An 18,859-nucleotide genomic window follows, 5' to 3' on the forward strand; every position below is an offset into this window, starting at 1 on the left:
AGTTAAATGCCAGACAATAATTTATAAGGCATTTCAAACTATTTTGAGAAGTCGGTTTTTTCTATTAAAGATTATCTGCCTCCATATCCTGCATGTATTTTTCCAAGTTTCACCTTTTTTGTTGTTTCCAGCGTCTCCGGAGCCGAAGAACCCGTCCAGTCCCACCCACCTCGAAGAATTCATGCAAAACCACTTTACCCTCCGATCCTTCCTGCACAACTTCCTCTACTTTAATGTCGTTTTATTTAAATGAGCTGTAGATGTATTTGGTCATAGGTATTTGCTCAGATTTGTAAATATTGACACTGGTTTGATGACAATCTCAAGGCATCACACTCACACAAATGCACTGGCACGGGGCGGTGACGGCCCTTCTACTTGAAATCAAATTGGTATAAATTTTTATCAAAATAAATATAATAAATTAGTGTCCGACCGAAACATGTTTTTTTGCCGAAACCGAAACCGAAACCGAATGTTCGGCTTTGGCTCTAGTTTCGGCCGAAACCGAAACCGAAACCGAAACTTTTGTAGACTTGTTAAAATCGTTGAAAAAATGTCATAAAACCCCTTTTATACACATATTATGGGGCTGTCAACACCCAATATCCTTGAAATTGATGTTACTTAAGCAGTTTTTTAAGAAAATTACTAGAGTTAAACCAAGATAATTCTGCAACGATTTTGATAACACACGCTGTGAAAGTGTTATTTTAAACGTCAAAACTTCTATGAAATTATGACGTATAAATAACATTTGCACTAGTTGCACTGCGTATGCTATCAAAATCATTGCAGAATTTTCTTGGTCTAACTCTATTCATTCACCAGTCAAGTTATTAACATGTAGATACAGGGTCAACCAAAAAACCAACCAAAAACGCAATCGCGAAATTTTTTGTTGACAATATCGCAAGGCCGGGTACCAATCTTCACCTGGGCCTAAAAGTCCGAAGTGCCCCAGTGAGGTGAACTTTCATGCGAAGTCAAAGCCGTGCTTCAGGCTTCAGGACTAGTAGTTGAGCACAGACTCCAACCAATGTCCATTGTATGTATTAAAAAGCGAGACCGCAGGCCGAGCATGGCGCAGCGAGGCCAAAGGCTAAGCTGAAGTAGAGGACATGTGGAACACAAACCAATAGTAAATTGAGGTAAAATCACTCATTCACTCCGAAACAATTAGACAGTGTGCGCGTTATAGGTATTGACAGTCTCTTAAGACTGCGTCGAGCGTCCAGTGGCGCCCTCATTAGTGGAATTGTGTTTTATAATAAAGCAATTAATTTCTGTACCTATACATGAATCAGTATAATATGTCATAGGTATTAATATTGTTGTCCTACTCGTACTTATTCTCCAACTTTTGGTCTTATTCCGAAGTACCATTTCGTAAGTTTCGGCCCGGCCGAAAGGTTCGGCCGTTTTTTGGCCGAAACCGAAACTACAGCCGAAACATGATTTTTTGGCCGAAACTGGCCGAAACCGAAACCGAAACCGAACCTTCGGTCGGACACTAAATAAAATGTTTTGAACAGACTACTGATAATTTCTAATTTCTTGTACAATATAGATGTCAACATCGCCGGTTTCTGTTTACCTATTATTTGTCCGAGAACTGAAAAATAAATACAAAACGACCTTTTGCGTTAGAGCCGTTTCCGAGATCCCCGAAATATAGGTATATACTCGTAAATAATTAAATATATACAGTATGTAACTGAAAGAAAAGCAATTACTCTGGGACCTATGGGACCAACCCCGAACTAGGGAAAAAAAATTGGATGTTTCATACATTTTGCTGGTCTGATGTTGCAATTTCCTATGGGAGAGGCAACTTTTTTATGCGATTTCGGGGATGGTCCCATAGTAAAATTTGCTCAGTATGACTTTAACATTAACGGGTTTGAGTAATGCTTTTCGTTCAGTTACATACTGTATACAAGAATTGCTCGTTTAAAGGTATAAAATAAATATAATTTTCTCAAACATGTAATGGAATATTGATGTTATGTTCCTTATAATAGGCTGCGAAGTATGACGTTTCAGGTGCGGCTAGGACAAAAGGTCGTTAATGGAATTTCATACACATCTTGCAGGCCTAGGCCGGCAAAGTCCTCTTTTTTAATTTTCATTTCACAGATATTTGTGACACAGCATCGTGGCATTCATCCATTAAAAAAAACTAGAGGCAGTATTTGCTTTATGGTTCGTAATGACACTCTGCCACTACGCCTATAAAAAAAAAACAAAAACCAATGTTTGCTATAATTTGCAGTTTTATTTGTATAAAATCAACATGAACTTAATAAATAATACATTCTATAATTTTATAATTTTAAATTATAAATTTAACTACACAAATAAAAACATTTAAAATATTTCATCTAAACGTTAGCGGTAAAAAGGTCTACTCAAACACGCGTAGTTATATTTTTTAAATTGTTATGGAGGTAAAGTTGAAAAATATTCATTCTATTTATTGGATTTATGGTGCGTTGTTGATTTTTTGACTTTAATATGAGTTCCGACGAAATAATGAAATTAATATTAATTGTAATCGTAGGTGTTGGAATTGGCAGCGTAAGCAGAATTGACTAAATAACTTGCTGCCTCTGCCGCCAAGTCAAAGACGAAGTATGTATATGGTTGCTTATGGCAATTTTATTATTTGTGAAACTAAGAAAAATGGCGTACAGTATATTAGAAACAGTTTTGTGGCATATTTTAAATGAATGTAACTACAAATTCGTCAACACTGTGGAAATTATACTTATTTACTCCACGCATAAAGCAACGATGTATGTGAAACATGATATCAACATGAAAGACTATGTAAACTTATGTGACGAAAACGACAGTCAGACGGATACAAGGCGAAAAAATCAAAGATACATGAAAATATACGGGTAGTAAAAATACACGACTCGTGTAAAACATACGCGTGATAATGATATAGGTACGTTGTTGGTTATGTTTTGGGTGTAGTTTACTTTTAGTTTTTTCTGTAAATAAAACTTGGGTTTTGTGGATTTTTTATTTTATTTATTTCATTGCATGTTTGAGAAAAGCACTATACATACCTCGGCGGGAAATGGGGTTGCCCGCGCTCAGACCTATCCGGCCTCGCTTCGCTCGGCCGTCTATATGTCTTCGGCCGGCAACCCCTTTTGTCCCGGCCTCTGTAGTAATGTACTATACCTTTATTCATCATTCTTTTTAGGCTAGGTTTTTATAATATGAATATAAAAGTAAAATATAAAAACACTTACAAAACAATAAAAAATACATATAAACACATTATAAAAAACCTAACCTAGGGTGCCGCCAGCAGCGGGGCAAGGCCCAAGCTACCGGTGGTCAGGGCTGCAGAGAGAGGAACCGGCGGACTATCCGCGCCGTGTCCAAGATCACCGCCTTCTGCATCTGTCCCTGGATCCAACCACCTAGCGAGAGTCTCTCAAGATGTTGGTCGAGACTCTTCGCTTTTAAACCGTTCACTGAAACGACTATCGGGACAATGATCGTCGAATCAACATCCCACATGGCGGTTATCTCGTGAGCCAAGTCTAGGTACTTACTGGACTTGTCCTTCTCGACCTTCACGAGATTCTCATCATGGGGGATGGTGATGTCAATGAGCACGGCCCGACGTTGCGAACGATCTATTATCAGATTATCACAATATCAGGCTTATTGGCTACAATAGTCCTGTCAGTGATGACAGATCGATCCCAATAGAGCGTGGCACGACCATTCTCGAGAACAGGCGCAGGTGAGTACTTGTAGTACGGTACTTCGCGGTCCACAAGGCCATATAGAAGAGCAAGTTGCTGGTGAATAATTCTGGCTACGAGATTATGTCTGTGCAAGTACTCGCCGTTAGCAAGATGAGAACAACCGGAAATGATATGCCTGAGTGACTCTCCGGGACGGCGGCATGCCCGACAAATATCGACCGTACCGTCCTTCAGGATATATTTCCGATAGTTGTTCGTCATCATCACTTCGTCTGCAATTGCACAGGCAAAACCCTCGGTTTCTCCGAAGAGGTCCCCGAATCGTAACCAGTTCACCGACGCGAGCAGGTCCACATCGGGTCCCATGAGGGCCTTGTAGAACCGCCCGTGTAGCACCTTACTCTCCCATGCCGCCTTGCGATCCGCAGTACTTAGTACCACAGGTTTGCGCCAGTTCTCGTTTGCCAAGGAGAGCGGCGTGAGGTTCCTATCTACAGCCACCACATCACGATGCATCCCATACTCGTTGTTAAGGAAATAGTTCCTGAGACTGTACACCTCGCGGTTGTGAAGATCCTTGGCGTTTAGGAAGCCTCGGCCTCCACACTTCCGTGGGATGTACAATCTCATAACTGACGAGCGTGGCTGTAGCATGCGATGTGTGGTGAGCAGTGATCGGACCCTCCGATCCAGGGCGTCCAGCTCGGTCTGAGTCCACCTTAGTATACCAAAGGAGTATGTGAGTAGGGGCATTACCCAGGCGTTGAAGCCGCGCACTTTGTTGCCTCCTGACAAAAGACTGTTAAGGACTTTTGTGAGCCGACTGAAAAAGTTTGTGAGCCGACTGAAAAAGCGCTCCTTCACCGACCGTCTAATACCCTCGTCCTCAATACTCAATAATTTATTATTACAATCACAGGTTTATTTGATTAGGACATTACCTTAATAAAAGATACTTTTTACAGCTGACTTACAAATAATTATCATTTACTCTTGTGATTGCCGTGGACGGCGTGGCGTGGACATTTATAGTCCTCCCTTTTAATTAATCGCTAGCGATAATCACTGCAACATTTCACGTACATTCATACATTACAAATTGCCGTGTTATTGGAATTTCAACCTTCCAAGCTTGTAATAACGAAACATATGTAATGGATACTTGATTCTAATAAGAGCTTGCAAAACTATGTGGTGCTGTTTGAAAGCTGATGAGATACAGTGAAACTTGTAATTTATGGAAATGCGTATATGGGTCATTATTATCTGCATGGAGGAGTGAGTTGAAATTGAATATGAATTTCGAATTCCCGGAGGCTATGTGACGCAATAGCGTATTAATTGAAGTTCATTTGGACAAAGTTATCATATGAGTTTGTATTAAGGTGGCCATTGACGAGCCGTCCAACGTCCAAATATCGTGGCTGCAATCCAAAATCGGTCCGTGAATGTCAAAAACGTACAATGTTTAATATTAGGAATTAGGATGCCGTCCATTTGGATGAATCCATTGTAACGGCATCCATTTGGAAGGCTCGTCAGTGCCCTGCTTTAAGGGAAAGTGGTAGGTAGGTTGTCAAGTATTTTATATAAAATGCAAACAAATAAATAGATAACAAAAAATAATGGCATATAAGCGCACAGTTTATTTTGTTATTTTGAAAACATCGGAAATTAAGTATGGTAGTGCTTGTAACTAATAAAACAAGCGGAAGTCCCTTTCAAATAAAATCAGCTAAAATTAAAAACTCGTATGAATGACTAAAGGCCTTTGCACACCGGATGTATAATTTATATCGGAGCATCGTTAGTAATGGCGTAAGCGCCATCGACAATAAGGTCCCTTTCCATTGATAACGTCACATATATGATTTATGATAGAGTTGGAGTTTTCTAAGGCCCACTTACACCATCCTGTACTGGTAACCATGGTAACTCCAGGTTACCCTGTTAATCCCGGGTTACTGGGTTGGTATAACTAACTATATTGAAATTATAGTCTTAAATACTTACGAGTATAATACGCTGGTTAAATATTATACAATTCGAAAAAGATTCGAGCCCTACACCCCAGCAACAGGGTAACAGGATGGAAAGAAGAAGAAATATTATACAATAAACCATTAATTAATATAATTCACCTTGCTCAGCTTTATAAATTATGGAATTGTGATTATGACTAAACAATATACTGAATCACTTTTATTTTTAATACAGTAGGTACTATTATATTCCAAGAACATCGTTAAAGAATACGCAAAAGTTTATTTTTATTCTACAATGTAAACAAGTAAATTAAAAAGACCGTCTATTACCGTCTATGTTTATTGATACAAATTTTACAAACAATAACAAAGCGTTATTTATTAAATAGGTACACTGTACACTGTAGTGGAAAGGTGACTCAAGAATTTTTTTATGCATTAGCAGACATAAAAATGTGTTAGGTACTATTTCAATAGGAGCTAGGTAGGTGGGTAGCTTACGTATTTAGTTTTAGTTTTTAGATTTAGGTTTTGTGTCAGTGTTGTTTAAAAATATTTACATGTTATATTGATTGATTATTAATTAATAAATCATTTTTAATTTAAGAACATTACAATTAAACTAGGGGACAAATCAAATAAATGATCTAACTTGATGTTTTAAAGAAAAACAAGTCCTAAAATTGCCTGTGAACGAATGGCGGAAAGCGCCTAGATTTCCAGGGATTGCATGTATAATACGGTCAAGAAGTTAAAAATAAATCTTTCGAATAAACTATTACGACTCCGCACTCACTATTGACTAACGAATTCGTTAATTAGCACAGTATTACCTCGTCAGTATCACCTGCATCGGGATTCCTAATTGTACCCAGTTCTGTAAAATCGGATCACACTGCCTTTGGCAATTCACCTGAGTTTTGGATTGCACGATTTCGCTTCGGCCTTTTTCTGGCTGCATTCCAATTCAGGAATACATACATTAAAATGGTTGAAGTATGAACAATGCCCTTGGTGTGCGAATTAGTCAGAAAATGCGGGATCCAATATAGGTACTGAGTGATTTTAGGGGTCGTGATCCCGAATGGTCCTGAATGTCAAAAATGCGATAATATATGGTCATAATATTAAAAAAAAAAAAATACACCGAGGTCTCGAGAGCCCGATGTAAACAAAACGTATGGGCCTAGGCAGCCAAGGGGATTTTTTTCCGATTTTCATATCACTCCCATAAGAAAACTTGTTCAGTTCGGCCATCAAAAACATATTTGACATTCCGGATCGCGACCCCAAAATCACCAAGTATAAGATAACAGCTATAATTAAGAAATAAAATCCATTTAAAAAAAGACACGCTTTAAATTAAAGTTTTGAGGATGGTGATCGTCACATTAACCAAGTGAAAAATCTTTAATTTTGGCAGCATTTACTGCAAAGTCTACAGCAATTCATTATAGAATTTCAACCTCAAAACGCCTTCTGAATCCATTCACTATTATTGGGCAGTGATTGCTACAGGAACATATGGTATATTCTCTGGGGAAATCTTTGCTGCATTTATGAATATGCGAGCGGAAATGACGGAAATACTGTGTTGCATTCTCGCGATGACTCCCATGTGCTGGCTACCCCAATTCGGTGGTAAATAAAACAGTATTGTGATAGTATTTCTTGACATGAACTTTTACATTGCAAAGACCGGAAAGACTTTCCTGAATTTTGATCTTTTTCATTGCTACCTGTACTTTATTACATTGCAAACACCGGAAAGTTTATTTCCGTGCGTGACCGAATCAGAAATGAGGAGATTCGCAGGAGAACCAAAGTTGTCGACATAGGTAGCTCAGAAACTTGCCAAACATAAATGACATTATTAAAAGTAAGCGATTTTAAATTCATATATCTTTTTCACATTGAGAGTAAAATTTACATGTATATTTTACACGCAAACTTAAATGCTCGATAGTACTGTAACTAAGTAGATAGTGTTTCAGTAAATATCATCTATAATCCAATCAATTAGTAATCAATAATAATATGCTAGGTGTCGCTTCTTAGGTTCGCCTTGTGACAGTGTCCGCACTTGTGGCTGACGGGTGAGGGCTTGCACATCTCGTGGCTGTGACAATAATCATCTTAATGCAAGCGCGCTAGGAGGCCCTGCAGCCTAGTTTCAGTAGCGAATGCCTTGTGACAGTATCGGCACTTGTGGCTGACGGGTGAGTGCTTGCACATCTCGTGGCTGTGACAATAATCATCTTAATGTAAGCGCGCTAGGTGGCCCTGCAGCCTAGTTTCAGTAGCGAATGCCTTGTGACAGTATCGACACTTGTGGCTGACGGGTGAGTGCTTGCACATCTCGTGGCTGTGACAATAATCATCTTAATGTAAGCGCGCTAGGTGGCCCTGCAGCCTAGTTTCAGTAGCGAATGCCTTGTGACAGTATCGGCATTTGTGGCTGACGGGTGAGTGCTTGTACAGCTCGTGGCTTCGCAGTCGCGCCAGGGACGGGAACTGACGCCCGCAGCTGCAGTCCGTTGCGCCGGCAGGATGCACCGTGTTTCTGCAAGCAATTTGTACATTTTCATTAATATTGGACCTAACACAAGTAGTTGACGATCTTTAACAGAGAAAAGATAGTTTTATAAGGCTAAATTAAAACATACTGAACTGTCAAAAGTGCTCATACTGCTCATAAAGTCATAAATGCTAATAATTATCATAAGGACTTAATTTTTGATGGTGGAAATATAGTGTATTTGAGGGATGGACGTAGCTGACGTTATTTATGGGATTTAATAAAGGGTTAATGAGGGCGGACCCTAGATCACTTCCAAAAGTGCCAAATATTTGACTGTGCAATGGATAGCTTTTCGGCTTAATAATCTTTTGAAATTACAATATAAGGCACTATAAAACGTTATATGTAGATAATTAGTGCGTTCTGAAGACTTTATTTTAAAGTAGGGAACGTAAATTTATGTACGTAACAGTGTTTAAGTTATAAAAACCGCCGTTATACTAACCTGTGGTTGATTAAATTCGCTTCACTGACGAACTCCCGGCGACAGAGCGTGCACCAGTGGCCCGTCCTCGAAGAGTGCATGTACTTCACATGATTCCTCAAAGACACCAGCGAAGCGTAGATATTCCCACATATTTCACACGCTATCTTCACCATTTTGCACTCCTCACAGTGTCTCGACAGCGACTGAGGGTCTTTAAACGTCTTGTAGCACACGGGACATCGGTGCCTCAAGTGCATGTATCGCTCATGCTTCTCTAGACTTAGACGCGAAGGATATATTTTGTCGCATTTATCACACTTGCTCTTTACCGTGTCGGTATGCTCTAGAAGCACATGATTATGTAACGTGGAGCGAGTCTTGTATATTTTACCGCAGAAGCTACATGTGTGCTTTTGTATAGAAACTCGTTTATTCAAACGCTTTATCAAAGCTTTTTTCTCTGGTTTATGCGATTCTAGCTCTTTTTGTTCAGTGTTAACCTGATCTTGAGTCATTATGTCGTGCAAAAACGACGTCGATGTACGTAAATGTTCATCAATGATATCGCTATCCAAACGCTCTACGAACACCTCGACTTCAGCACTATCCATTTTTTTCCACTGAAATGTTAGCTGAAATATAAAAAAAAACTATGGCAAAAGTTCATTTCAGTTCACGAGTTAGAATGAAATGTCAAGCTAAAAAAAGAATTGCTTATAAAAAAAGGTTCTTTTTTCGGCCGCTGATTGTCATAGGTCAACTATTTAGGTACATTAAGAGCAAATAAAGAGGCGAAACCTTTCTTTTGCTTTCTTTGATTGGTAATACATATTTTACAAATAATATTCGTTTCGATTTAAATGTGTGTCAAACTTGTACCGATTTTTTGTGTGGAACTTATTACAATGCAGAAATAAATAAAAAATATAATTATGATAGGTAATCGTAACAATTACCTACCATAATTATATTTATTTCTATAAAATCGTTGTGCACAAACATTTATTTATCAACACTGGGAATTTTAACAACGAAATTCGTCTATGTATTAGATTGGAATGGAAAGAGAGTTTTGCTAAATAATATACCTATATACCCTCATTTACTGATCTACCGAGTGAATATTTTATACTTGCTACTCCACCCGCTTTCGTACTGTAAATTCACTCAATCAACCTTCTAGTCTAGGTTAGTTATTAACCACTGTAACTGCCTGACTCTGGGCAGAAATCTACCACATTTTATTTGGAAGCATTAAATGCTCAATTCCAATAATTATATAACTAAGCGAATCTAACACTAATGTATATCTTACAGATTAGACGTTTTGTAAACGACGTGGAGAATGTGTTGTAAATCGTGCTCTTTTTTAAATTAATAAATAAATTATCTGTTAGACGAAAATTAATAAGTATAATAGTGCTTTTTGGTATTCTCCAATTTTTAATAAACGAAACGCGGCAAGATACTTTTTTTGTAATGCATAAAGCATTTTTTGTTTTTATTTTATGGCCTAGTGCACATTCTGTCATTGACAATGTTGCCATATTATGCTTAACAAATAGATTCTAATCATTTTTATTTTAAATGTCCACTTATATTAATGTAATTGGCATAACTTCTGAAGATATATGTATAAGAAGCGGCTTTATAGGGCCGATATGTACAACTGTATAAAGGTCCTGATAAATAATAAACTTAAAAAAAATGTTGCCATAGTTATCATAGGTAAAATAGACTATCCGGAAAATCTGTTTATAGTCTGTCATGAAGCCATTTTTGTCAGTATGAAAAAAGCGACAGTTGTATCGTGGTTGTATCGCTATCGATGATCCTGTGTGTCTGCGGGGCTTAGAGCATTTAGTTACTAGAGACGCCTTGGCTGTCATATTCTGTACAAATTTACAAAACAGTCTGCCGATTTTTGCGGGGAGGGGACGTCGAATGTATAGTAGATTTCTACATGATTTGTACGTAACGTACAAATAGCCATGTCAGATAAACGTCAGTCCATACTAAAGTTTGCACAATTGTGCAAGGTTTTCGGCAGAGGGGCGCTCTTAAAGGCGACTCCAGTTATTAAATGCTCTATGCTGCAGGGTAACAAGCAGGACGTCTATTTTAAACTCTTTAGTAGGTACACTATCCAAAAACACCTTGCTTTACTATACGAGTCAGTTTTTCACAAAAAGGACCAACAATATTGGAGTGCCGAGAAATGCGGTCAAGGAAGCGTGTTGGTGCAACGCACCATTTTCATTTTTCTTTTACACTTGTTCTACTTTTAAGATTCATCATCTTCGTAGGTCATGTGATCATGTCACATACCTACATTCACTGATGGACGTTTATTTTCAGAAATTTGGAATCGAAAATGATAAAACATTTTAATTACCTTCTATATACTTGCCTTCTGCCCAAGCCAAAATTATGAATAATAAACATTGGCGCGTCAGTTAAAACGGATTCCTCGCTTATTTTATTGTCAACATTAGTTAGGTGACTTTAAGTAGGTACTAAATAAATAAATAGCCGGTCAAACAACATTGTCAGTAGAAAATGGCGCGAAATTCCAATTTTCTAAGGGACAACCCTTGGCGCGTACATTTTGTAAAATTGCCGCTTTTTTCTACTGACGGTAATGGCTTGACAGAGGTTAGTACCTATAGTTTTAATTTCGCTTCCAAATTATTTGTATCTGTAACGCGAAGTGGTAAATTCAAAAATAGATGGGCACTACGCCTTATCACATAAACCGAGGTTGATGTGGCCAGCTAAATTTTGATGGTACGTGTTTTTGGGTTCTTTATCGGGCAGTGAGAGCACACGCGCTCCGCTCCCCGCCGGGCAGGACCAATCGCCGGCTGACGCGCAACGAGAGTCGGTACCACTCCGGTGAGTCACATAAAGAACCTAACGCCATGGTGGTGTGATGTCATTGGTGCATTTTGTTTTTTTTTTCTTTCGGGTGCCAGGTTTTCTTCCGGTTGGGTCTTCTTTCATTCCTTTTGTCATTTTCATTTTAGGTTTCCGTTATTCTACTGTTTTTACTACGTAGTTTTTACCGATCATTGGAGGGTACAGCTTATAACCGGTACAACTTGTTCATGAGGCAGCTTTCTATTTGCGTGTTGGGCTTATGCAAAAATAAATAGATTTTGCATTTAAGTGGTCATAAAATCTATGACTTTAGAATCTAAATCTAATCTAAATCTTAATCTAAATCTATCATCTTCAACACTGTCAAGGCGATTGATTTTCCTTTTGATAGCATTTTTTTAATCACTTAGAGTGACGGCACCAATCATGGACATGTTAAGCGCACTAAATTAGAATTTCGTTTAAAATTGGGATGTTTTTTGACGATACAAAAATGGTGATTTTTTTTTCGGCACTTAAATACATGAGGAACATTTAAACAAAACCAAAAATTTTGTATGTTTAATACATAATTAATAAAAAATATATAAATTGAAATTTACGAAATCACCATTGATGGACATCAAAAATTCAGTAATGGACACCCAGTCATGGACATGGACCCAATTATGAACATCCATTAATGGACACTTTTGTATTGAACACATAAATGAAACAAATGATGTCACAAATCAACTTTTATTAACGCTATTTGAACTTTCATTTAGATTTCTAAGTTATACTATAAGAGTTTTAGTCCGGTTGCCGGCTGCATGAAACAAACCTGATCAAAAAATAGAATATACCTACCCTGTAGAGGTACCTGACATTTAGTACCTTCCAACGCACTTGGTCGGCCTAGGCTTAACCTGGCAGATTTTGTACAAATGGCAAAAACGTTGGACAAAAAAACACCAAAAAAATACCTCATCGAAAAATAGAATGAAACTTGTATGGTAGAATACCTGACTTTGGGGACAGTAAAAAAAAAAGTGGTCGGCCTCACCTTAGCCTGGCAGTTTTTGCAGTCCGACCAGATTTATTGGACCACATGACAGCTACAATTTACCTCATCGAAAAATAGAATTGTTGACGTGTCTTGGTCGGCCTCACCTTAACCTGGCAGCTTTTGCAGTCCGACCAAATTTATAAAAAAAACATGAAAAAGACCTATCGAAAAATCGTATGAAACTTGTATGGTACGATAGCTGCCTTTGAGGAGAGTAAAAAAAAATGGTCGGCCAAATCCTGTATTGGCCGGCCGATTGGCGATTGGGTCGATCAAATTTGTGGTACCACGTGAGAGCTGCAATTTACCTCATCAAGAAATAGAATTGGCAGTTTTTGCTGCCAGGCTACGAGTTTTTGCAGTCCAACCAAATTTGTGGTACCACGTGATAGCTACAATTTACCTTGTCGAAAAATAGGATGAAAAAAACGGATTATAATAGCAAAATAATGACGTATGGCTTGGTCGGCCTCGCCTTAGCCTGGCAGTTTTTGCAGTCCGACCACATTTATCCATCCATCTAAGACAAAACAAAGAGCCCAATTATGGACAACTAAAAATACCCAGTTATGGACATCATCCATTATTGGAAAATAAAGAGCAATCACAAAATCAACCCAACTCAAATGTTTAGTGCAATAAATTAAATAATTTAACACAATAAACTAAAAAAGTAATAAAAAGCTTAAGCTTGGACACTTGTCCATTACTGAATTTCATAAAATATCGAATCCAGTAATGAACAAACCCCACAAAAAACTTATTGCTGTGATTGGACATATTCAACTTAGCTCAATTTACTTGCAATATAGTATTATTCAGTAAAAATAACATCAAATCTCATTACAACATAACACAAGATAACACCATGCACAAATATGTACTCACCTCCTTAACGATTTCAACAACAATAACGGATTTTTATGACCACCGCCCGCAACGAGATTTCACTTCGCAGCCATCTTAGAACAAAACGGCTGATTTTGGTGACATATGTCAAAATGACAGCTCAAACATCTATTGGTTATGCTTTAGTGTTGCCAGTTGAAAAATGTTGGGACAGTTGCTTAATAAATTCGATCAACGTAAAAAATGTCCATAATTGGTGCCGTGTCCATTACTGGTGCCGTCACCCTAGTACAATAGATTTTCCCAAACATGATTTCTAAAAATAGCGTTAAAAGTTTTGGAAATTCCAATTAGAGGAGGCGGGCGGTTGAATGTCGTCTATTAAAAAGATTTTATTAATAATACTTCATTGCATATATAGACGCTATTTTATGAATCTTACAAATTAAAAATATTAAAGTGAAATACGCATCGTATAATAAGAAAAAATAATTTTAATATAATTACACATTATCTAAATTATAGATTACATATTGGCATTATTTTTTACCATGGAAGATCAAATATGTAGGTACATTAAATACAAGTATACAATTTATGCAAACTCCGTATCAATCTAGTTATAACATGGTTAGAACCTTAACCTTCCATAAATAAACTAAATAAAGAAGCACTTCATTTGTTTCACTGCTCTCTCAAACAAACGTATAATTCATCCCTATTTACTATATGAAAATAAGGTTTATATTAAAGTAGGATTTTTATGGTGCGCCTAACGAGGTTATTAAAATTTGGTGGACAGATAGAATTCCCTCTATATTTTGAACGGAATTTTCGAATGACCGAAATCGACATCAATATAAAAATTGGCCCATTAACAGGATAAAAATTGAATTTAGAATGCTCCGTTCAGCACTATTTCCACCCGTTTGCCTTTTTCGCTCGGTAAATAGCCGAGTATTTGCTGTTCGAGACCAATCGGCACCAGTCGTTTGACTCAAAGGTGTCACAATCGCCTCAAGTCCTGTACGGTTACCATCAGTTTGTCACTGACATAAACGCCGTCGAGAACGTAATTTACTTTCTATACATCTCGCTCGCACTCGCATATTAGTGCAAACGGGATGTATAGAAAGTAAATTACGTTCTCGACGGCGTTTATGTCAGTGACAAACTGATGGTAACCGTACTGTTGGCACCCGGTATACAGGCGATAATCGGCAAACTGTGCTGGCAAGCTGGCTTTGACTCGACTGACGTTAGATATTAACCCGTTAGAACAGATGTAGTGCAGAATTGTTTTATATCGTATTTTCTCGGAAACGTTCGGGTTTTGTCATACTACTTCAGTCAACCTGAGTACTTTTTGTACTGAGACTGACTGAAATAGCAAGACACGTTCGTACGTTTCCGTGAAAAAATTATGGAAATTAATTATGCAGTACATGTTTGTGCTGTAAGTGAAAGCTGAAACTGAAAGTATTAAGTTAATAGCATAGCCAAAGTAGATTATTTTTCAGATTTCCTTTTTGATGTTTTAAGATATCTTAAATAAACCAAAAGCAAGGCCCGTTTGTTAGAATATTATACGGGACTCGCTCTGATTTAATTTATATCATAATATGTAATATAAGCCGCTTTAAAACTTTTACTGAAGAGACATGGACAACGCCAAAATGTATGAACACAAGATATACATAATTAGTAGAAAATCTTATTGAGCGGGTTCTTGAAGAAAATCTTGGTCGAGAGATATCAAATCTCGTTTCGATTTAATTCTCGAATTGGAATGCGTTTGTGTGAGCGAACGCGCCCCGAATGATTGTTCTGAAACGATTAAACTTGTCTTAAGAATTCTAGCTTATTATACGTATATACGTAGATAGCTATAGGTGCATTGTATGCACGAAATGAATTGAATTTGAACGAATCACACTTACACCAAACGAGTTATGTAAAGTATCGCTTAAACTGGACTGGTTTCTGATTCAAAGTCAACCCTTCAAATGAATATTCCCATTTCGGTATTGTACCTTTCAAATAGGCGTCTTTGTGCGTTGTCCCTTTTGTCACAAAGTAGTGTCCTTTTGTTACAAAGCGATGTCGCACGTTAAGGGTTGTCAACACGCGATATGTGAACACTGTGAACCTGACAAAATTAGAATAAAAATTTGGATAGGTACCAAATATGTAGATTGTAGGATGTCAGCACCCAAATATTTTTTAATTCGGCGATATTTCTGGAAAGAATGTGGTTATCCAGGTATTCAGGCAATTTATCCTTCTAATGACATTCGATTGATATCTCCTGGTCTACTAAAAGAAAATAAGCAATATGTGGGTACCTAATTTGAATAAGTTAAAAAAAAAACCACATGGTTATCACCCACCCACCCATGGTTATGGGTACCTTTTAGAAGAGACTTTTTCATATATAATAAGTTCTCCGTTCAAAATTGCCCTTCCTCACAAATATTTTATATTAAAATAATAGTGTACTCCGTAGTTCTCCCTAATACTAATAAATATAATTACATATCTACCTAACTAGTTAGGTTCACTTCCGAATAAACTTTCTGTATTTTACTAGTACCTATTTATTCTGTGATACAATCAGATCTTTCATTAGTACAATTCCTGCAGTATTTTACTGTTCGTAAAATACAATTGCAACGAACATTATCTTTTCTTTCGTAAATTCAGTCCTACTTCATTAGCCCGCATCAAATAAAAAGTAAAATGAGGCATCAAAAAATGAAAAATTCACTTCAATAATGCAGTATACTCTTGTGATAAATGTGCGAATTTTTAAGATGAGTAAAGCCTTAGTTTGAAACGTTTCAAGTGTCTCATTTTTCCCTAAAGGAAATACAACCGTGATTTGTGTAATTAAAGTTTATTTTCAAACATTATTATTTCTTGAATACAGTCATGTGTCGCACATATGTCGAGCCATGCGTACCTAGTTGCTTGCTGCACACTAAGGCAGTCTTCACATTGAATGCGGATATAGTAGGTCCGCACGCCGCTGCGGTATGCGAGCCGGGCATTTTTTTATTACTTAATATTATATCTGAGAGAGCTCGGAAAACGCACAAAAACGTCAAAAATTCAAAAATGCGCGTTTTCTCAGATATAACATCTAGCTAGATCGATTTATCGCCTCCGAAAACCCAATAACTTTCATCGAAATCGTTAGAGTCGTTTCCGAGATCCCTGACATATATATATACATAAACAAGAATTTTGCTCGTTTAAAGGTATCTTAGATAGATTAAGCATATATGCCGCCCGCACCCGGGAGTGGCGAGCGGATCCGGATCAGTATGAAAACCGCGTAAACCCTGCTGGTGCGCATCTAATATTAAGACTGGCCAACCAGATCCGTCAGCGTCAGTAGAAAAGGCAACAAATTTGAAAAAGGGTGAGGGTTTCGTTCTCTCATACAAATTTTGATTTTCACGTCTTTATCTACTGACAAAATAGTTCAGCAGACTAAGTACATATATATACTTATTACATACTAGCAGTGCCCGCGGCCGCGGCACCGCACGCGCAGCGATCTGTGACATGTTTTGCTGCCACCGGCATACTTTATTCCCTTTGTTTAAATAAAATTTAGCCTGTAACGTAACACCTTTTCCTTTGCACATCAATCAACTATTCGATATAGGTATTTATTTGAGCTCATAATCGATATGGTTGCATTTAACCGCTGCTAATCATCAATTGTCACTGAAATTAAGGAATTAAATATATCAATAAATTGGACACCGGGTAATGGGATAAATTTTAGTTAATATAATGTAAAAGCCTGACAACAGTTTATTTAACCCTGAGATAGTGTCGCTGCAAACAGCTTACGTATGGCAATAATGTGCGTACGTCATGTATAGTTGGGGTAGTGGGCATTGGCTTCATGTTGATACTCGTATAATGTCAGAAACATTCCTTACAGAGAATTCGGTTCTTTCAATTTACCTAATCGTCAAAATCTGATTCTAAATATTTAATATTTATATATTCTTCGTTTTCTGACTCTGACGAAGTCTGATTTTCATCAGATGTTGTGTCGCTTTCAGGACGACCAACCTCTATTATAAAACGTTCAGTCTCCAATTCAATTATAGGACCTTTATTCCTATAATCGCCTTCAATTTTTTTAACATGATCACAGCAATTGCTTCAATTTTCTTGAGTTACTTCCTATACGATACGATAACCAGTTCAATACAACCGCACTATAAAACGTCAATACCGGTCATGTCAACTTTAAAATTTACCAACAACAACAAGTCAAACAACACAATCCTTCGTCTTTTTTAAGCTGTAAGTATTTGATTGCATTCACTACAATTTTTTAGCATCTTTGGAATATTTTTAATGGCATTTTTGTAATAAAACCGTTTATATTTGAATATATTCGTAGATATTTTCTATTTGTTTACATCGGTGACATTCGATGACATCCAACGTTCGTTGTCAAAGAGTACTTGTTGCCAGTAAAAGAAATTAGTACCATTGAAAATCCGCAAAATGGCGAGGGTCAAATAAACTGTTGTCAGGCTATATAATAAACAAATATACGGAGTAAAGCTAAGTTAATAAAGGCGTGTATATTCATATTTAATACTGCAATTTGATATTTACATTCAAACTGTATCGGGTTATTCAGAAGAACGCGAACACTATACATAATTATTACGGGTAAATTATGCGTTAGCTACCATTCACATTGTTATTGTGTTCGCCGTCCATTTTGTCATACTCGTAACAGTCGTAACCCAACATATTATCACAACTTGCTTAGCCTATTGGCTCTGCCAAACCATCGTAAGGGGAAAAATATATATCTAATTGTATGTATGTATGTAATTGTGTATATATATAATTGTATGTTATTTTTAATATGTCTTTTTGTACAATAAAGAGTTTACTACTACTACTACTACTATATACACGGTGTAACATGAGGAAACTGAATAATTGTAACCACGCATTTCTGAGGTCAAAAGAAGGAAAAAATGTAATATGAGTTTAGGTAAATTTCGCAAAAAAAAATTTTTTTTTTTGTTTTGTTTTTTCAATTTTTTGAATGTATTTGTACATGAAAAATAAATGTTATTGGTAAAATTGTTACTTAAAATTGATTTTTACATTTTTTTTTCGTAAAACCTTCTTATTGCAAAGTGTTACTTGTCACTTTTTGACATCTATCAATAAGGATATTTAGACTACGTCCCATAGCAGCAACATTACCATCAAAAAGGCCTTTTACATTATGTAACAACAAATACTTGTTTATTTTTAAATTAATATTATCTCTGAAACTAGGCGTTTTAAAAAAAAAGT

At 37.0% G+C, this 18,859-nt stretch overlaps 2 protein-coding genes across 2 annotated transcripts in view; one reads left to right on the forward strand and one right to left on the reverse strand.

Moving 5' to 3' along the window:
* Positions 1-18,859, forward strand: part of LOC134678765 (disco-interacting protein 2) — a 134,323-nt gene that overhangs the window by 85,329 nt on the left and 30,135 nt on the right. The window lies entirely within an intron of this gene.
* Positions 7,779-9,415, reverse strand: LOC134678757 (zinc finger protein 366-like). Its single transcript, XM_063537454.1, has 2 exons — positions 8,749-9,415; positions 7,779-8,285 (listed from the first exon to the last, which is right to left on the reverse strand). The coding sequence occupies exons 1-2, from the start codon at positions 9,339-9,341 to the stop codon at positions 8,105-8,107; spliced, it is 774 nt and encodes a 257-aa protein (XP_063393524.1). The 5' UTR covers positions 9,342-9,415; the 3' UTR covers positions 7,779-8,104.

This window comes from Cydia fagiglandana, chromosome Z (assembly GCF_963556715.1).
Source record: "Cydia fagiglandana chromosome Z, ilCydFagi1.1, whole genome shotgun sequence".
Classification (NCBI taxonomy): Eukaryota; Metazoa; Arthropoda; class Insecta; order Lepidoptera; family Tortricidae; genus Cydia; species Cydia fagiglandana.